At 41.0% G+C, this 19933-nt stretch overlaps 1 protein-coding gene across 11 annotated transcripts in view; it reads left to right on the top strand.

Annotated features, from left to right (window-relative positions):
• NCBP3 (nuclear cap binding subunit 3) overlaps positions 1 to 17389 on the top strand; it is a 28514-nt gene extending 11125 nt beyond the window's left edge. For 5 of the 11 annotated variants that reach the window (XM_023747695.1, XM_023747700.1, XM_023747693.1 and 2 more), the window contains 11 exons: positions 2570 to 2695; positions 4475 to 4603; positions 4831 to 4904; positions 5690 to 5798; positions 8340 to 8439; positions 9001 to 9104; positions 10862 to 11150; positions 12981 to 13135; positions 14987 to 15142; positions 16244 to 16406; positions 16822 to 17389. In XM_023747695.1, coding sequence (XP_023603463.1) covers positions 2570 to 2695; positions 4475 to 4603; positions 4831 to 4904; positions 5690 to 5798; positions 8340 to 8439; positions 9001 to 9104; positions 10862 to 11150; positions 12981 to 13135; positions 14987 to 15142; positions 16244 to 16406; positions 16822 to 17041 — 1625 coding nt within the window. In that variant the 3' untranslated portion in view covers positions 17042 to 17389. Of the gene's footprint in view, positions 1 to 2569; positions 2696 to 4474; positions 4604 to 4830; positions 4905 to 5689; positions 5799 to 8339; positions 8440 to 9000; positions 9105 to 10861; positions 11151 to 12980; positions 13136 to 14986; positions 15143 to 16243 lie in introns of all 11 variants that reach the window. The other 6 variants (XR_002827222.1, XM_023747696.1, XM_023747697.1 and 3 more) reach the window with 6 other exon arrangements.
• Positions 17390 to 19933: the final 2544 nt, after the last annotated feature.

The raw sequence follows: 19933 nt of genomic DNA, 5'->3' as shown, positions 1-19933 counted from the left end.
GAGAATGAACTTTTCTTCCAGCTCATTGAAACGTTTGTCTTTGTAGTGATAATGGCTTTTGTATCTATACCTGCTTCTTTTGGACAAGACTGTTCATTGCCCATTTCTAAATGTGTATACCATTCTCTGTACATTAAAATAAAGCCCAGCCAGCATGGCTCAGTGGTTGAGCATCACCCTATGAACCAGGAGGTCACAGTTCGATTCCCAGTCAGGGTACATGCCCGGTTGCAGGCTCGATCCCTAGTGGGGGGTGTGTAGGAGGCAGCTGATCAACGATTCTCTCTCATCATTGATGTTTCTATCTCTCTCTTCCTCTCCCTTCCTCTCTCTCAAAATATCAATTAAAAAAATTTTAAATAAAGACAGTCTGAGGCCAGGAGTTTTATTCCTTACCATCTCTCTCTCTTTTTTTTTTTTTAAATATATTTTATTGGTTTTTTACAGAGAGGAAGGGAGAGGGATAGAGAGATAGAAACATTGATGAGAGAGAAACATCAATCAGCTGCCTCCTGCACACCTCCTACTGGGAATGTGCCCGCAGCCAAGGTACATGCCCTTGACTGGAATCGAACCTGGGACCCTTCAGTCCGCAGGCCGACGCTCTATCCACTGAGCCAAACTGGTTAGGGCTATTCCTTACCATCTTTTGTTTTTAAGCTATTTCTGCAGGGTTGTGTTGTTGTTGTTTTTTTTTTAATAAAAGCATTATAATGTTAGAACAGTGCCATGATGCTCTTGGTATTTATTTTTGTCGGTTCTTTTGGTATTTATTTATTTATTGCTTGTCTTATTTATGATTAAACCTTGTTATCAGGTCAACAAGTCTTCCACAGATATTTTTCCCTGGTCTGTTTTCTCTGCCACCTCCAGGAGCTCTTCCTGTTGTTTGTTCCCTCTCTACTTCCTGTGGGACCTTTTTCATCCATACTCATGGCTTGTAGCTCCAAGAACTGAAAAGGCTCCCTGGTCTGACTCCTTCAGTTTCCCCACCGGGATGTCCATTGTGAACACCTGTCTCATTTGAGCCTTTGTTCACTGTTGCACCACTGGTCACTAATAAGGATTTCCTGAGAGTCTTAGGTCTTAATGGTATCTCCATCTTCATTATCTGGGTGGCAGGAAGGTATCACCTGATTTACCAGGTAGTCTGGACGCACCTACATGGGCTCCCCTTAAACCTTTTACCCTTCAAAATGACAAAACAAACATCTTTGTGTGAGCTACTGTGTGAACCCACATGAGGAGTAACTGCCTAAAGGGCACGTGCTAAATTACATTTATAATAGACACTTCCTATTTGTCCTTCAGAGTGGCTGTGCCACTTCACAATCCCACCAGCAGAGGGAGGGGCTCTTTTCTCCACACTGCCAACAATTGATAATAAAATACATAAATTAAAAAAAATTCTAGTAATTGAAAAGTGGCATCTTGTTTTTGTATGTGTGTTTCTGATTGTGAGGTCAGCCATCTTTTCATATATTTATTGTAATTCCTGTTGTGTGAATTGTCTACTCATGTTCTTTGCCTGTTTTTATTTTAAGCTGTCATTTTCTCAGTATTTGTAGGATGTTCTTACTCTAGTTTCCTTCTTTGCTTTATATCCAGGGGCAGCATCTCTTCTTTTTCAGAAATGGCTCAACTGTTTCATATTTTTCTTTGATAAATATTTAAAAACTGGTGACCCTGTGCACGGATTCATGCACATTGAAAGGAAATTAATTAGAAGGTGGCTGGCAGGGCGGGACTGGGTGAGATGGGCTGGACATGCCCTGGAGCCAACCTCCCGTGGTCCCTCCCTGGTGTCTGTGGAGTGAGCAGGGTCCCTCTGGCAGGTGGGGTCCCTTGGCCTGGCCTGCAGGGATTGGCCGAAACCTGCTCTGACATCCCCCAAGGGGTCCCGGAGTGCGAGAGGGCACTCTGCAAAGTTGCTGTCGTACAGGGTGTGGAATGCAAACGCAAGTTTGCGTTCAGGCCCGACAGTGCCCCAGCAACAACATAACCCACAGCTGAAGGTGAAATCGTGCAGTGCCGTGAGGAATTGGGCTCCCTCCTCTCTGGTTTCGGGGTGTGTCATTTGAGAACCTCTGCTGCCAAGTCACTACAGCTTGGCAGCTCCTGCGTTGAGCGTCTGCCCCCTGGTGGTCAGTGCACGTCATAGCGACTGGATGGTCGACCGGTCTGCCGGTTGCTTAAGCTTTTTTATATATATAGATTTTAGAATCAGCTTGCCTAGTTTAATGAAAAAGCCTATTGAATTTGGTATTGCTTTTAATTATTGCAGGTTAATTTGAGGAGAGGTATTGTGTATTTTATCAACATTAATTGTTTAATCTTTTTCAGCCAAAAGCCTGTTCTGAATTAAATAATTGATTTAATGCTGTTTGGTCTGTGATAAAAAGCAAAATAGTGTACCTTGCTGTCATCTATCATTTTCTTTTAAAATAAATGTCATCTCTTTCAGCATATTTCTTTTCTAAACACATGTTACCTGAACTGTGTAATAGGGTGGAATGTGCAGTAGTGGGTGGGAAAATTCTATCATCTTTTCTGTGTCCTGTGTTTTTAGCAATCCCCAAAGTGAGACTGGAGACAATCTACATTTGCGGAGTAGATGAGATGAGTACCCAGGATATCTTTTCCTATTTTAAAGAATACCCTCCGGCTCACATTGAATGGTTGGATGATACCTCCTGTAAGTATACCAAGTTTTCTGTTGAATATGTTTTTGCTTATGATTTTGAAATTGTTCTTGCCACCTCAGATGGTGAATGACTATGGCCCAGACTACTTGTCTGTGCCTAACCTCTGCCCTGAGCGTAGAAGAGAAAAAAATCCAGATACACTAACCAGTCTACCAAATTACACCCCGTGAGTATTCTAAGTCAGCTCAGAGGGGTGACCAGGGCTTATAAAGCTGATTGCTGGCATCTGAGCCCAGTGTACACGATTAAGGCCTCTTTAACTCCCACGATTTCCCAACAAAGGGGTGGATCCAGCTGTGTAGACTTGAGCTGAGGGCTGCGTTTTCAGGGCTTTAGACTTTGTCATTGCCACTTGCCATACAATTGACTATCCAGGGGCTGGCTCTGCCTCAGTGTCTCTAACCTAGAACTATGTCAGAATCCCTGCCACTTTACCAGACCTCTCATCTCTGCTTGCTTTGGACTGTGTTTTCTGGAATTTCACCTGCTTGCACTAACCTGTGAGCTGTTTAACTTGTGAGCCAACTGTAATTTTTAACTTGCCTCCCCACTCCAAGTCTGTTCTGATTCTGGTGACCACGCTACTGGCTTCTTGTCTTGACTCACTTCTAGCCTGGCTTCACTTACTGCTAGCTTGCTGGCCTACCAGGTTGTGCCCTGTAGAGCAGCCTGGTTTTTCTGGCTGCTTTCTTTAAAAGATATTGATTCAACGTTTTCATTGAAATAAGAAGAAACATGACAGAGTAAACTGTTTTTCTCCTGTTTTCTTTTTCCTTAACTTACATTTTCCAAATCAGGGTTGCCAAACCTTTTTTTATAAAGGGCTGGGTTGTAAATGTTTTAGGCTTTGCAGATCATATAGTCTCTGTCATTTATTCAGCTCTGCTATAATAGCATGAAAGCAGCCATCGACAGTATGTAGTTGAATGAGCCGGCTATTTTCTGTAGAACTTTATTTTACAAAAACAGGCAGTGGATGTGTAGTTTCTTTTACATTAATTATACCTAAATAAATCAGGTACAAATATAAACAAATAAATGACAGATGATGGGCTGGATTTGACCTGCAGGTTTTAGTTTGCTAACCACTGCTCTAAGTCATTAAAACTAGGTAAGGGATATTGCAGTTGGAGGGACCCTTAGAATTATCCAGTTCAGCTACCTCATATTGTGCATCAGAAACCAAGAAACTGAGAAACAGAGAAGGGAAATTGCCCAAGGCCACATGGCGTGTCGGTAACAAAGGTGAGACTCTTAGACCTCAACTTTGAGATACAAATGCAGCAAATTCAATTAGTTGCTACAAAGCCAAGTGTCTGTTATGTCTCCATTGTATATATCCGTGATGGTACCATCATCAGTGGTGGACATCATTTAAAAGCATGTCTGGATGATAAGGAAGAGCATAGGGCTTCCCTGGAGGGGCAGTGGTATAGAGGACAATCCACATTTATTTGATAATTATCATCATCGTTCTCATCAAGAACTAACACATAGCACTGTGTGCCAGGCAGTTTTATTATATAAACACTTTCTTGTGGAATCTTTGATCATTATTTTGTGGAACCCAGTTGGGGAATGCAGCTCAAGGCCAATTTCATCAAAGAAGTTTTACTACTACTTCCTATTCTTTTCATTCGTTGGTTTGTATATTTATTGCTCTCAGTCTGTACCTAGATGAGGTTTAACAATGAATATGATGCAGTTTCTGCTCTTAGGAAACAACCATTTGGATGTGATATAATGTTTTATTTTACATTTTATTTTAGGTAATGTGGTTTGGCTGGATGAAATGACAGCCACACGAGCCCTTATCAATATGAGCTCTCTGCCAGACCTGGATAAGATAAGAAGCAGGGATGCCAATGAGGACAAGTCATCTGAGAAAAGCAAAAAAGGTAACTGAACACAGAGGAGGGACTTTTGGGCTGAATGTCCTATTATTTACTCGGTTGGTTTGGGTTTCCGTGCAAAGTGTTACATAGTATCTCATCACTAGTTATTTCTGAAATAGGCTTTGATGTTTTGGATCATTAGTAAATAGATGGAGAAAATAATCGAACTTTTAAATGATATGAGATGGAGTTATGTTCAAGTTCATCTTGTCCCTCACATTCAATTTTAGACAAGCAGGAAGACAGTTCAGATGATGAGGCTGAAGAAGGAGAAGTTGAAGATGAAAACTCAAGTGATGTAGAGGTTAGTAATAGGGAAAAGATATCTATATCTATATATCTATATCTATATCTATATCTATATCTATATCTATATCTATATCTATATCATCTATGTAAGATATGTATATATATCTATATCTATATATATGTAAGGTTTCACTGTAAAAAACTGCTTGCTATGTTTTTATTTAAGGCTTAAAGACTTAATAAGTTGCGTTCTTCCTCTGGCTCTCACCATTAGACTTCCTGAGGGTGCACCAGACCCTTGGTTTTTAAGTTTGTGTGACTGTAATGAATGATTCATCTTGAGATCTTAGAATAGTACTCACACTTCTGTAAGAGAAAATGATTTTGTTAAGAAATACTTTGAAGTGTTACCTAATAAGTAAAATTAGGAAAAAGCAAGAAATGGCATATTTCCTAACAGATTATGTACTACTGTTGGAAAAATTAAAGTGTATTCATATAAAAATATGCATTATATAGCTTCAAGCCAAGCAAAGTGTTTGCTCTCTTGGAGCCTACATTCTAGTGGAGAAGACAGAGAACACAGATACACAGGTGTATAATATAATGTCAGGCAGTGATAATTGCCATGAGGAAAGTTAAGAAGGGTAAGTGGATAGAGAGTGATGGAAACCATTGTTTGACAAAGTGGTCAGGGAAGACCTCTGACTTAGAACTGGTGCTATGATATTGAGAATGTTATTAAAGGCAGAATGCTTTCTTAATCAACAGTAACTTTGCTACTGAATAAAAGTGAAAATGGTTTTAATTTTTTATATTGAAATGCTCTTTTTTCTTAAGTTGGAAACATTATCTCAGGTAGAAGAAGAGTCTCTGCTAAGAAACGATCTTCGTCCAGCTAATAAACTTGCTAAAGGAAATAAGTTATTCATGAGATTTGCTACAAAAGGTAAGTATGATATTTGCTATTGATTTTTATTATTAAAGTGATTATTGAGTGACATCCTTCTCTTTTGAATCAGAGGTTAGATCAAGTAATCTCAAACTGTAATATTTTGTGCTTATGAAATGATGGCTTGCTGCCCGAGTTGGAATTTCAGACTTTGAAAGTAAATATTAACTATTTGTATTCTTTTGTGATTTCTGGCTAAAGTAAGTTATTTTCTGTTAAAGCTGGTTTGGCCATGTGCTTTTCAGCCAGTTTATCATCTGAACTATGAAAACCTTTTAAAATTGTATATTTATCACAGTAATAGCCTGTTGGACATGGTTCATAGTGCCCTTCAGGTCTAATTCTCTAAGGAATTAGGTCAAGTCTATAATAATTTGTAAGGCTTTTTATACACAATGATTTTCGGTGCACATTAAACCCCCACACAGTTTCTTTTTAATTGTTTGACAGTTAATTAGAAATGACCCTTCACTTTTGAATACTTCAATATGTATTCCTGAAGAATGAGGACTTTGTCTTACACAGAGCACACTTATCAAAATCGAGAAATTTAGCATTAATACACAATAATCCATAATCCACATTCAGATTTCATTAGTTGTTCCAAGAATTCCCCATTCTGTATATTAAACTGCCTGACACACAGTGAGTGCTGTGTGTAGCAGTTTTTGATGAAGACGACGATGATCATTGTCAAATAAATGTGGACTTTCCTTTTACTACCCCCCCCCCCCAACCTGGGGTCCACTCCAGACTGTGTTGAAGTTCTCCATGGCTCCTCAGTCTCCCTGGATCTGGACCTGCTCCTCTGCTTTGTTTTCCTTGACTGAACCATTTCTTAAAGAGATAGGCTCATTATTTTATAGACAACCCTTTGGTTTGGTCTTGTCTTGTGCCTCTTTCTGATTAAGGTTGTGCATTTTAGGCAAGAATACCACAGAAGTGATATTGTGTTGTTTTCAGTGCCTCATATCAGGAGGCACATGATAACTTGTCCCATACCCAGGGATGGTACCTTTTATCACTTGGTTAAGGTAATGATCACCAGGTTTCTCTAAACTGTCAAGTTTCTATTTTTCCAATTGTGATTTTAAAATTTGTGGAAAGATACTTTGAGATTATGTAAGTAGCCTATTGCTCATCAAGCGTTCATGCAGTAGCTTTAACATCCATTGACTTATTAACTCCATCGTTTCTTTATTAGTTGGCAGTCTACTATAAGGAAGAGCTTTCCCTTTTACCCATTTATTTATTTACTTATTTATACCAGTTTAGACTCATGGAGTTTTATTTTATTCATTGGGCTATCATCCATTGTTATCATTATCTTGATTCACGAATTGTCTTGGATTTGGCCAGTAGAGCCGCTTCCAGCTGTGTGCTTTTGACATGTCCCCATGATTCTTGGACCACTTTCTCTATGGCACACTAAAACATCTTGTTTTTCCAGACCCAACTTGTATTTTCCCTGCCTCTGATCTGGAACCAGCTGTTTCTCCTCAGGCATGTGTTTTTGTAGGGGCGCATACTAATTTGTGTGACTGCGTTTACCCACGGCACTGATACATTCACATTGGGGTTGGTCCTTTGCAGTCAGTGAGTGCCCAAAGAGCTGTCCAAGTCCTTTATATGTATGTGTGATCACTGGCCACCTTTCTTTCCTATTAATGGACCTTTTACCTGACAAAGGGATCTTCTCTGCATTTACTGATTTGAGTGGTTGAGAACATTCTAGATATACGTATGGTACTTTAAGCCATTTTGAGGAAATCACGATAAACTGGAAAAAATAGTTTATCAAATATGTGGAATTATGTATAGTCTGCTTCTTTAATCCCGATTCTGTGTTATTGGTGTATTATCATTCAGAAATGAATATTAGTCCTAGCTGATTTGGCTCAGTGAATAGAGTGTTGGCCTGCGGACTGACGAGTCTCGGGTTCGATTCTGGTTATATGCCCAAGTTGCAGGCTCAATCCCCAGTGTGGGGCATGCAGGAGGCAGCCAATCAATGATTCTCTCTCATCATTGATGTTTCTGTCTCTCTCCCTCTCCTTTCCTCTCTGAAATCAATAATATATATATATTTATTTATTTATTTATTATTATTTTTTAAAGGAATGAATATTACCTTTCAGGGGGCAGTGAAAATGCCACCTCAAAAGCCCATTTGAGCCTGAGCACTTGTAATGGTTGAAGCTCTGTCATGCTTCTTAGAACCTTATGTCTTGTATTGTTGGGGTTTAATAGTGGTATTTCCTCTATGAAGTATTTCCTCCTTGACAGCTGCTTCACCTCATTCATCTCTGCTTTGCTCCTCCCTCATGCTCCCCCCCCCCCCCCCACACACACACATAATGCCTTAGTGGACACACAGAGAGGGAATGTTTGCAGTGCATCTTTCCCTTCTGTTGGCTGATTGTGCTGACCTGACCCCAGCTATGCAAAACGGTCTTTCTTATTTATTTATTTTTAACTATTACACATTGTTTTCACACCCACAGGAAATCCTAGGTAACTGTTGTAATTAATTTTTAGATGACAAAAAAGAACTTGGAGCAGCCAGAAGAAGTCAGTATTACATGAAATATGGGAATCCAAATTATGGAGGCATGAAAGGAATTCTTAGTAATTCTTGGTGAGTCCAAAAGTATAAAACACAATAGTCAAACTTTTCTTAATCCTTTAGTTGGTATTCTGCAGTGGAATGTCAACACCATGTGTGGACTCGAAGGAAGACAAGAGGGAAGAGTGCAAGATTCTTAACTGTGGTAAAAGGTGTGAGAATACAGTGGGGCCTTGACTTACGAGTGTCCCGACTAACGAGTTTTTCGAGATACGAGCCGTCTCTCAGCCGATTTTTTGCTTTGAGTTGCGAGCTAAAATTCGGGTTACGAGCCAGCTTCAGATACCCCACCGCTAGTTGGCGCAGCGAACGTCACAGTGAACGCCACAACATCAGCCCAGCATCACGTGTCTCACTCGTTCACTTTAATGATTTGACATACGAGTAATTTGAGTTACGAGCTCCGTCACGGAATGAATTAAACTCGTAAGTCAAGGCCCCACTGTACTGAGTTCATTCAGTTTCATTTCAGATGTACCTGACACTTGTCACTGTGTAGTTGAAATTAACCAGTGGGTTTCATGGTCCTTCCTGTTGGTCTTTGATTATGTGCTTATTTTGGCAATGTTGCAGGAAGCGAAGATATCATTCCCGTCGCATTCAGCGGGATGTGATCAAGAAGAGAGCCATGATTGGGGATGATGTTGGCTTGACGTCCTATAAACATCGACATTCCGGTAGTTGCCTGCTCAGCTCTTGGGTAGACACATGTTTGGCTCCCGAAATCATATTTTTATTCTTAATACAGTCTTTTAAGGTTCCAAACTTTATCATCCTCTCTTCCTTGCCCTCACCCTCTGCCAACATATAGGAAAGTAAGTCAAGTCACAGTTAATTTTAAATTGCCCGTACAAAGAGGTCAAATGGTTTTATAAAAGCTGTTCTAATAAAAAAAGCCCAAATGTGACATAGGGAAAATGAAAATAAAACTATTCTTAGGAATCTAATTTTTTCTGTTTATATCAAAAGCTGCATGAAAAAAAATTTTTAAAAATTTTATCAGATGAGCTGATTTTATTGTTCTTTTATCTGAAAATGAAAATAGGCTGCTATATCTAGTGTTTTATGCATATTGGCTTGTGCACATGAATGTCTCCAGAAAAATAGGATATCATGACTTGGGTTTTTTTTCCTTTCTTCTCTTCTCATCTTTCTTTTTTTCTTTCTTTGCTTATTGTAAAAGAACCATTTTCATTATGTTTTATAAAGATTTGTTTTTTATTTTGAACCTAAGCTGTGGGATCTTCCACATGCTTGGTAGAACTAGAACTAACTAAGTCAACATACAAACATGGAATAACATGCATACACATTTATCATTGTAACAAGGACAGGGAGAGGTGACATCTGTACATTTTTATTTAATGTGTATATAGAAAATTGTATGTAAAATTTGTATTTTATGCAGTTACATTTTTCCAATTTCAGTTACATTAAGATATTTAAGATATTTTCATCATGTAATCTTTATATTAAAGACATTAAAAAGAGAATTGCCCCTAATTCTAGCACTATAATATACTGACTTTCATTTTACATTTTTCCTATTTCGTTTCATAATAAATACTATAATTTTTGTGAACATATATATATTCTATATTCTGCTTCTTCCACTACTTATATGTGCTTTTTCATGAACTTTAAAGTTACATTATTTCTGGTGATTATGGTTTATAAAGTCACCGTGACCCTTGAAGGAGCAAATACTGAACCTTTGAGAATCTGGTCATACCATTTTGTCAGCTGATCAATATATAACCTTGTCTTTCTGTTTAAAGACACCTTATTTTAATACATACATTTAATACAATCATCAGCATGAATTCACAGTCAACAGCACTATAACTCCTGCCTGAACAAGGCTGATATAATACACATATTTTCCTCTTAAGGCACATTACATCCTCCTTACATTTAGGAACACTAGACAGTTTTGGGATTACTACATAGTGAAATCACCAACAAACACCACATAACTGAAAGACATGGCACTCACTAGACGGCAGAAAGGACACTCATTTACAGTGTGAGGTGAGCAAGAAGAAAGAGCACTGCCTCGTTTGACCTCTGCTGGGAAGGTGCATGTGTGGCGACTCTTACTTTGCCACTCTGCACATGTCCACTGATGACCATGAAAGCACTGTGAGCATTGATTTTGGAGTTAGAAATAAATTGGGCAAAATCAAAAATAGAGAATCTGTGAATAATGGCAGTTGACTGTATTTTAGATAATTTCATAATCCATGGGCTGCTAGATCATATTGGACCTCGCTATTCTCTGTTGTAGGTATCAGAATGGCAGCCAGATTGGCTCTGTTACAGATAATGTGGCAATAACATCTTGGGCATGGGGACCCTTTCTTTTAAAGAAATCAGTAATAGAAATTTAGACTTGTCATTACTTTTCCTAATGTTTTTTGGTTAAATTCCTTAGGACTAGTGAATGTTCCTGAGGAGCCCATTGAAGAAGAGGAAGAGGAGGAGGAGGAGGACCAGGACATGGATGCCGACGACAGGGTGGTAGTAGAGTACCATGAGGAGCTCCCAGCTCTCAAGCAGACCCGGGAGCGGAGCTCATCCAGGAGGTCCAGTGCCAGCAGCTCAGACTCCGATGAAATGGACTATGATCTAGAACTGAAAATGATTTCCACTCCTTCACCAAAGAAAAGCATGAAAATGACTATGTATGCTGATGAAGTGGAATCTCAGTTGAAAAATATTAGGTAAGATTATTTCTCCTTTCTGTCAGTGCTAGCTTTTAATTTGGTTTTAAATACTAATTACTAACTTCATTTTAATTCCTCTTAGTTTTATAATCACTTTATCTGTTCTAATTTTAGTCCTTTGTAGAGTTTGAATAAAAGTGTTTGATTTTTCCTCAAAATATACAAGAAGAGATCCTTGTTATAGACAGTATAAAAGGTGAAAATCACCTGTAAAGTCATCCTCTCCTGAGACAAGGACTGTCAGCAGCTGGGTGAATAACCTTCCCGCTAGTTTCATGCATACACATAACACATGGAGAAATTATAGACATAGTTGTACAAAAGTGAAGTTATGCTATTTATATTGTTTTGCAGTATGCTTTTTCCATTTAATATGTTATAGAGATCCACTGTTTTTTCAGCTGTATGTAATCCATTGTTTGAAAGTATCATGGTTTATTTATTTTTATTTATTTATTTATTTATTTTTTAAAATATATTTTATTGATTTTTTACAGAGAGGAAGGGAGAGGGATAGAGAGTTAGAAACATCGATGAGAGAGAAACATCGATCAGCTGCCTCCTGCACACTCGATCAGCTGCCTCCTGCACACTCCCCACTGGGAATGTGCCTGCAACCAAGGTACATGCCCTTGACCGGAATCGAACCTGGGACCCCTGAGTCCGCAGGCCAACGTTCTATCCACTGAGCCAAACCGGCCAGGGCTATCATGGTTTATTTAACCCAATCTCTTATTGATGGACACTTAGGTTTCTATTTTCTTCCTATCTCACTAATAAATAAATTCCTTAAATTACAATTATTGCACAATAAATATATGTAGTATGCGAAATTTCATTCCAGAAAGATTTTATTCACTCACATTTTCACCTGTTACCTACATACTCATCAATGTTAGGTATTATAACTTTCTAAATTTTGCTAATTTTATGGACCAAAAAAATAGTTGTTTTCTTTTAATCCTCACCGAGGATATTTTTTTCCATAGATTGCTAGAGAGTGGAAGGGAGAGAGGAGAGGAGGGAGAGGGAGAGAAACATCAACATGAGAGACACACATTGGTTGCTCCCTTACGAGCCCCTGCCTGGGTTGGTGAACTTGGAACCAAGGTACGTGCCCTTGACCGGGAATTGAACCCGGGATCCTTTGGTCCACAGGCTGACACTCTAACCACTGAGCAGCCAACCAGGGCAAAGACAGTTATTTTAATGTGCTTTTATTTGATGACTAGTGGGGATGAGGATGAGCATATTCCTGAGGGCACATAGCATATGCACAACTCAAAGGGTTGGAATCTAGGGAAGCTCTCCCTAAGTGTTCTTGGTGGTGTATTTGGGGAAAGGAAGGAACCATTCAAGCTGGTTTGTATGGCTTTGTTCACATCCTTATTTTTAGTTTTCACAGAACTTTGTAAAGACAAATGCTGCCAAAATCGTGCTGCTTCCTAGCATGGTAGCAGATGTCTTTGACGGAGAAGTCAGCCCTAAAGAAAGGGATTGCAGACTCTGTTGTATCTTGTCTACAGCCTGGGGGAGCAGAGGCCTCTCAATGTTCGTCCCAGGAGAAGGAGACTCATAGTTACATGCTCGTGATGGCTTACAGATATCAGGTGTGGGAACCTTGGGACTGCTCACCTGGCTGGTCTCTTTACATCAGGCTGATCATGATTTTTGTAAATAAATAATTATCAGTGTGTAGTCTTTGTAAGTGAATGTTAGATTAGATTGGGTTTTAATTGTTTCCAGAGAAGTATGTGAGATTGTTGCATGGGCATTGTCCCATAGTTGAAGTGGTTAGCTGTGTCTTTTTTTTTTTTTTTTTTTAAGGAACTCCATGAGGTCAGATACTATATCAACAAGCAATATCAAAAACCGAATCGGCAACAAATTGCCACCTGAGAAATTTGCAGACGTCCGACATTTATTAGATGAAAAACGTCAGCACACACGTCCGCGGCCGTCAGGCAGCAGCACTAAATCAGGTATCGTTGGTCAGCTCTGCTTCTGGGCTTCGTTCTGAGCTCCAGAAGGCAGACGGGCAGGGATAGGTTTTTAGATTAAATGATGTCATTTGTGGACGGATTTAGTTGTTCTGGTTCATTACTTCTAAATTTTGGGTTAGGCATTGGCTTTCAGGACATGAAAAATCCGACTTTTTAATACTAGCTTTCAGTATTTTTGAACCTAACAATTATTTTACTATGTATGTCATTGGTGTTTTTTAAAATATATTTTTATTGACTTCAGAGAGGAAGGGAGAAGGAGAGAGAGATAGAAACATCAATGATGAGAGAGAATCTGATTGTCTGCCTCCTGCAAGCCCCACACTGGGGATCAAGCCCGCAACCTGGGCATATGCCCTGACTAGAAATCAAACCGTGATCTCCTGGTTTATAGGTTGACACTCAGCCACTGAGCCATGGCGGCTGGGCAATCATTGGTATTTTTTATATGTCAGGGTAATATAAATTGTTGTAGAAATGGTTAAGAATTTGGACTAGACAGGCGTGTAGCGGATACTTGGCCATGCCTACTGTGTGCCAGGCCCTGAGCTAGGTGCTGGGAGTGTTCAAAGTCTTCAGAGGGGATGCAGAATCATCCTAGAACTTTGATGGAGAAACACGAGTGCACACATTCAGATCATTCCCCCAAAAGCAGAGTGGAGGAAGTGCTCTGATAGTCCTGTAAGCAGTGGACTATGGGAGCAGAGAGGGAAGCTGGATCTTCTGGCAGAATTGTGGAAGGCTTCTTAGAGAATGTGGGGAGAGAATAGGATCTCAGTTGGCAAATATAGTTTTTTGAGGAAGTAACCTGATTTTATATCTATTTTAGAAAGATAACTTAGGAGCAGAGTGAGGTAGGGTATAGGGTTAAGTAAGTAACAAAGGCCTGAACTAGGTCAGGGACCACAAAGACAGAGTGGACGAGAATGTCAAACGTTGTGAAGGAAGAAGACTCAGCACTGGGATGTGAGGGAGGAAAGGGAGAGAAGCCAAGGGACCCAGGTCAATGGGACTGGGATGATGGGGTGCTGTTCTCTGAGAATAAGCAAGGCGCGGAAGAGCCCATTTGCTAATAAAGGTGGTTTTGTTGTTGCTGTTACTGTGTTACTGTTAGAAGGAACTCAGGAGGAAAGGCAGATTTTGGGGGTTGGAGGAGGTATAGAGGAAGAACAAATTTGATTTGGGACATCTTCCCTTAATCCTTTGTTTTTCACCACTCTCATTTATTGTTAAGTGTAATAAGTTTATTGAGAACTTATATGTTCAAAGATTGTGGCTTCTGCCCTCGGCTTTTGCAATATTGCTTGTTAACTAAAATGTTTGTAAATCATTTGGTCTGTTTGGTTCTACTTAAAAAAAAAAAAGACAGTTGATTCTGCCACAGAAATTCCTTTCTGGAGCAGTCAGCTGAGAACACCCTCCCCCACCCCCGCTGGGAACCCTTACATCTGAATTTTCCTAAGGAAATCTAGATTACATACAGTATCGATTTTCAACCGGTCCTGACTATTTAGTCAGGGGCACTGACCTCTTTTCTCTTAGATTGTCAAATAAAAGAATGACAGCAGCCAACATGTTGTCCCATGTGGATGAATTAAAATTATACCTTTTTTTGGTCTGCCACAGAACTTTAGTAATTAGTTTATGTGTGCCATGAGATGCAAAAGGTTGAAAATCACTGGCATGGAGAGAAGATGTTGAGAAGCTTGAGTGTGTTGGCCCTTGGTCCTCACTCGGGGAGATCTGGACCAGGTCCTGTAAGGATCCCAGGTTGACAGTACAGATAGCAAAGCACACACACTTGGTAACAGTAGTACTTTTCTTTCCTAGATATACGCCAGCGGTTAGGAAAAAGACCACATTCTCCAGAAAAGGCTTGTAACCCCGTCGTTCGGAGAGAGCCCTTTTCTGATGTTCATAGTAGGCTAGGTGTTCCCAGGCAAGACACTAAAGGCCTCTATTCTGATACTCGGGAGAAGAAATCAGGTTGGTAACACTTAAAACTGATGGGGATGGGAATTGGGTAAGAAGAGCAAGGACAATGGGTAAAGCATCGAAATACTTTGTTAGTAGAAGGCAGTAAATAGCAGGTGCCAAAAATATTTTTTCTTTTTCATAATAGTTGTAATAACAACAACAACAATAATAATGGCAGTAATATGGAAATTTTAGTAAATAGATAAAGACCCATCCCTGGTTCTTTCAGTTTAGCACAAATACTTTTTAGTTTCATGTATGCCATTCCAACCTTTGTCCATATACATATCCTACCTTTTCATATAGTGTTTTACCATAGTCACTTTTCTACATGGTTAAATTTTTTTTTAATATATTTTATTGATTTTTTACAGAGAGGAAGGGAGAGGGAGAGGGATAGAGAATTAGAAACATCGATGAGAGAGAAACATCGATTCAGCTGCCTCTTGCACGCCCCCTACTGGGGATGTGCCCGCAACCCACATACATGCCCTTGACCGAAATCAAACCTGGTACCCTTCAGTCCACAGGCCGACGCACTATCCGCTGAGCCAAACCAGCTAGGGCGGGTTAAATTCTTTATAAATAAAACTTAATTGCCTTATAGTGTGGCTATACTATGAAATTCTAAACACATATTTCTCTATTATTAGATATTGATAAAGTATATTTTTAAAATATAATGGAGGGTGGGCAGAATCTCTAAAAGTTTGCAGTGTTGCAGGCCCATCAGTTTGTAGAACGTTATAGCTGGGATGATCTGGGGATGGCCCACTCCTGGCAGAATGCAGCTGTGCACAGGGTGGTGTGTTTCACCAGGGAGGGGGCAGGTGTAGCACAGACTCCCCGGTGATTCTAAAATGCTTAGCATGGAGGCCGTGTTCCCTGGCTGTGAGAATCTCCCCTTGGGTCCAGATCCCTCAGTTAGCAGGCAGGGGATGCAGCCAGGGAGATGAGATTACCTGTGCAAGGCTGCACAGTGGTTGCAGGTGCCACAGGCCCTCCTCCCTCACCCCCCCCCACCACTGTTCCCTGCTCATCAGGTGTTGGCAGTACCCCTGCTTCCTCAGCATTGACTACCAAAACTAAAATGCCTTCTCATTCAAACAGGTAGTTTATGGACTCGCTTAGGATCTGCATCCAAGACCAAAGAAAAGAACACGAAGAAAGTGGATCGTAGGGCCCCTGGCACTGAGGAAGATGACTCCGAGCTGCAAAGGGCATGGGGGGCTCTGATTAAGGAGAAAGAACAGTCTCGCCAAAAGAAGAGCCGGTTAGATAACTTACCATCTCTCCAGATTGAAGTTAGTCGGGAAAGCAGCTCTGGTTCAGAGGCAGAGTCCTGATGCCCTTGGGGCCGATGGCAGCTGCCCTAAAGCCTGACATTCTTGCGCAGGGTGGGTGCACAGTAGGAACCTCCCCTGCAGAAGTTGGTGCCCCTCCCGCTTTTACTCACACAGTCACCCTCAGCTCTTGCTACTTTAGCAAGACCTCTTAAGAATGTGACATGTTTGAAGGGCATCTATCTATCTTTTGCTGCAGAGTTATAGTTCTGGGCCCTCGATTTTTTTTCCTACCACTCCACAAGCTTTACCCTTTGAGAAAAAGGCAGCCCTCCAGATTTTGTAGATGTTTTTCTTAATATTTTTAACATTGTGTCTTTAAAAAAAAAAAAATGTTTTACACAGTTCATCCAAAGAGCAGAGAACTGAACTTCTCACTATTGCCTTGGCCCTGACAGCTGTTACCAGCACCCTTTTCCCAAGAAAAGTCAATTCCCAGGTGCTTATTGGACAGCCTTCGAGGGGGAAGATGAGGGAAGCTGCCAGCTCACTCTTCCAGGACCCTAGTGTGGGGGCCGAATCTCATGGACCTGACCTCAGAGGTGCACCAGTGCTGCCCAGGTAGATCACAGACACAGCGTCCGTCGTGCTTCCGTTCCTCCTGGAGATGCCTGTTAGGGACCTCTTGTTAGCAGTCGGCTTGCCGTGAAGATCAAGTTCAGTACTGGGGGATTTTTAGGAACAAAAAACTGTGACTTCTGGATTTGGGATGGATTTTTTTGTGCTAGGGGTGGGGTCATGGGGTAATGTTGAACAATTTCTAAGTCTGTATTATGTTTAAAAAATATTAATGATTTAAGGTTTAAATTTTTAATTTTTATATGTGAAAATACTTCCTGTTGGCTACCAGGGAAGCTCAAGTGGTGTCTAATGTGCTGTTAAATATATATTATATACTTTGGAAGAAGGCAAAGAGAGGAGTCTCATTATTTTTAAATGATCCTAATTGTATTGTCTGTTGTACATAGAGTTCAGCTTGCCTTTGGCCACTGTAGGAAAACATCCACCCATCCGAGATGGGGTTCTGTTGTTCATTATCCCTTTAGAAGTAACGCATTGACCTTTTTTCTGACACCGGGAGACATCTTCCAAACTGGCAAATGACATAGTTATAGAAATTTGGTTCATTTGTTTCTAGTTTTAGTTCGATTATTTTAACTAAAAGGCAGTAGATTAGTTTGTTTTCCTGTCTGATTTTTATTTTGAAGTATTTAATGTTTGCATTCCTCTGCAGCTTAAAAAGGGTGTTTCACTTCAGTTCACCAGCACCTGGGAGTTAGGGATAGTGAAGCCTTGTCCCTTTTGTGATGTCACAACTCTCCACCTGCCGGGAGCGTCCCAGTCCTCGGTGCAGCCCTGCATTCTAGAGCTCCTCCCTCTCTTGTGGCTGAGTTCATTAGTGCTCCCTGGAGAGCTGATCGAGTGCAGACACTGTTGTTAATCGAGTAAAGGGTTGCAGCAAAGCCTGCACTGTCTGTATTTTGTTGCTTGACCTGCTTTTTTCTCTCCCTTTAGAAAGATTAGAACAACAGGCCCATGATACGTTTCACCTTCCTAATAGGATTCTAGGAAAGAGAGAGTTGAGGCTTCTCTGCCGGTTGAGACCTAAGGTTTCTGAGGCTCCTCAGCTCCTCTTGCTCTTTGAAGCACACTGAGAGCCAGGTTCTTGAGGGCTTGGGAGCTGATGGAGTGAGAACTGTGAGGCCCTGAGAGTCAGAGACTGGGTGCCACCGGCTGTGTTCCATGACCTGGGCCTTGGTTTCCCCATTTAGCAAATGAATGGCTGGAACCAGAGCTTCTGGCTTTGTTGGTGTGTCTCAGTGGTGTTTGACTTTTTGCCCCAGTTACGGCTGCAGTAAGCTGGCCAGCACTGGTTTCTGTTGCAGGCAGGGGAAGGGTCAAGGAGTCAGCTGAGGTTGTGCATGAGGTTGTGGACAGGGCCTTACCCCATCCATTCCAGTCTCTGGGTGGGACAGAGTCTTTGGCCAGGGTCCCAACTGACACGGTCTCTGTAGTTTCAGAAAGTGCCCCCTCCTAGGATTTCCTTTGGGTTTCCCGGCAGCGGTGCAGGCCCATCTGTCCCAGGGCCTTTTGGTCCTCCCGGTCCCCGGTAGAGACCAGGGAAGACTTGCAGGTGAGTCGTGGTTTGTAGTCAAAACCGGGTCTTTGACTTGACCAAGAAAAGTGCCCACTTTAGCAGCTTGGCAATTCTCACAAACACACAGAACCCAGAAAAGGATCTTCAAAGATTTTCAGTGTATTTCTGAAAGTTATTGGTCTCAGCCTCTCTTGCTTTCCAGCCTGTACTCAGATACCCAGATTGTGCAATATCTTAGGCGTGCCCCGAGTGCCCGGGCCCTTCCTTTGGAGTTTGGGAGTGAGAATGGACAGTCAGGACAGTCCCCTGGCAGGAGCTCAGTGGGCTTTTACACGGGGCACTTCATGGACGTGGGCAGCAGGACTACACACTTTTCAGATTTCTCTTCGTCTTTATAGGTACAAGATTTTAAATACATTTTTGCTGCTTGATAATAATTAGATACCTCATTTCTGTTTCCCACTCTACCTCTTGGGAGAGGTACCAGCTACCCAGGGGAACTTGCAGAGGCTCCACAGATGTACACTCTCCTCATCTGGCCTCGTCTAGTTCATTCCTTGAATCCCTCCCCGAAGTTCAACCACTGTCTCCCGCTCCATCTCCATAGCAGCTCTTCACTGGTCTCTGCCCCATCTCTCCCTCTCTCTTCTGCACCATACCCAGGATGAACTCTTGTTGTTAGCCGTTTATTGACATATTATTTATGTATTGTCACATCAGTGGCTTTCTGTATAGTCACAGAGAAGTGCAGCCATCGTCATAATCAATTTTAGAACACTGCGTCACTAAAAAGAAACCTTGTACATCAGCAGTCACTCCTCATTCCCTGTCCCCCTCCCCCCAGCAACCACTGTTTCTGTCGCTATGGATTTGCCTATTCTGCACATTTCCTATAAATGGAATCATACACTTTGTATGATTTGTGACTGGCTTCTTTCACTAAACATATTTTCAAGTTTCATCCATGTTGTAGCATGTATCAGTACTTTATTTCCTTCTGTTGCTGAATAATATTCCATTGTATGGCTGTACCACACTTTTATCTGTTCACCTGTTAATGGACATTTGGGTTGTTTCTGCTTTGAGACTATTCTGAATAGTGCTCCTATGAACAGTTATGTACAAGTTTTATGTGGACATATGTTTTCATTACTCTTGGGTTATATACCCAGAAGTGGGATTGCTGGGTCATATTGCAACTCTGTCTTTAACCTTTTGGAGAACTGCCAGACTGTTTCCCCAAGTGGTTGCATCATTTTTCATTCCCCCCAGCAATATACAAGGGTTCCAGTTTTTCTGCATCTTTGACAGCAACTTATTTTCTGATATGAATGGGTATCTTGTGGTTTTGCTTTGCAT

Source organism: Myotis lucifugus, unplaced genomic scaffold (genome assembly GCF_000147115.1).
Source record: "Myotis lucifugus unplaced genomic scaffold, Myoluc2.0 scaffold_952, whole genome shotgun sequence".
In the NCBI taxonomy this organism is placed as follows: domain Eukaryota; kingdom Metazoa; phylum Chordata; class Mammalia; order Chiroptera; family Vespertilionidae; genus Myotis; species Myotis lucifugus.
This window is presented reverse-complemented; position numbering and strand designations above follow the sequence as displayed.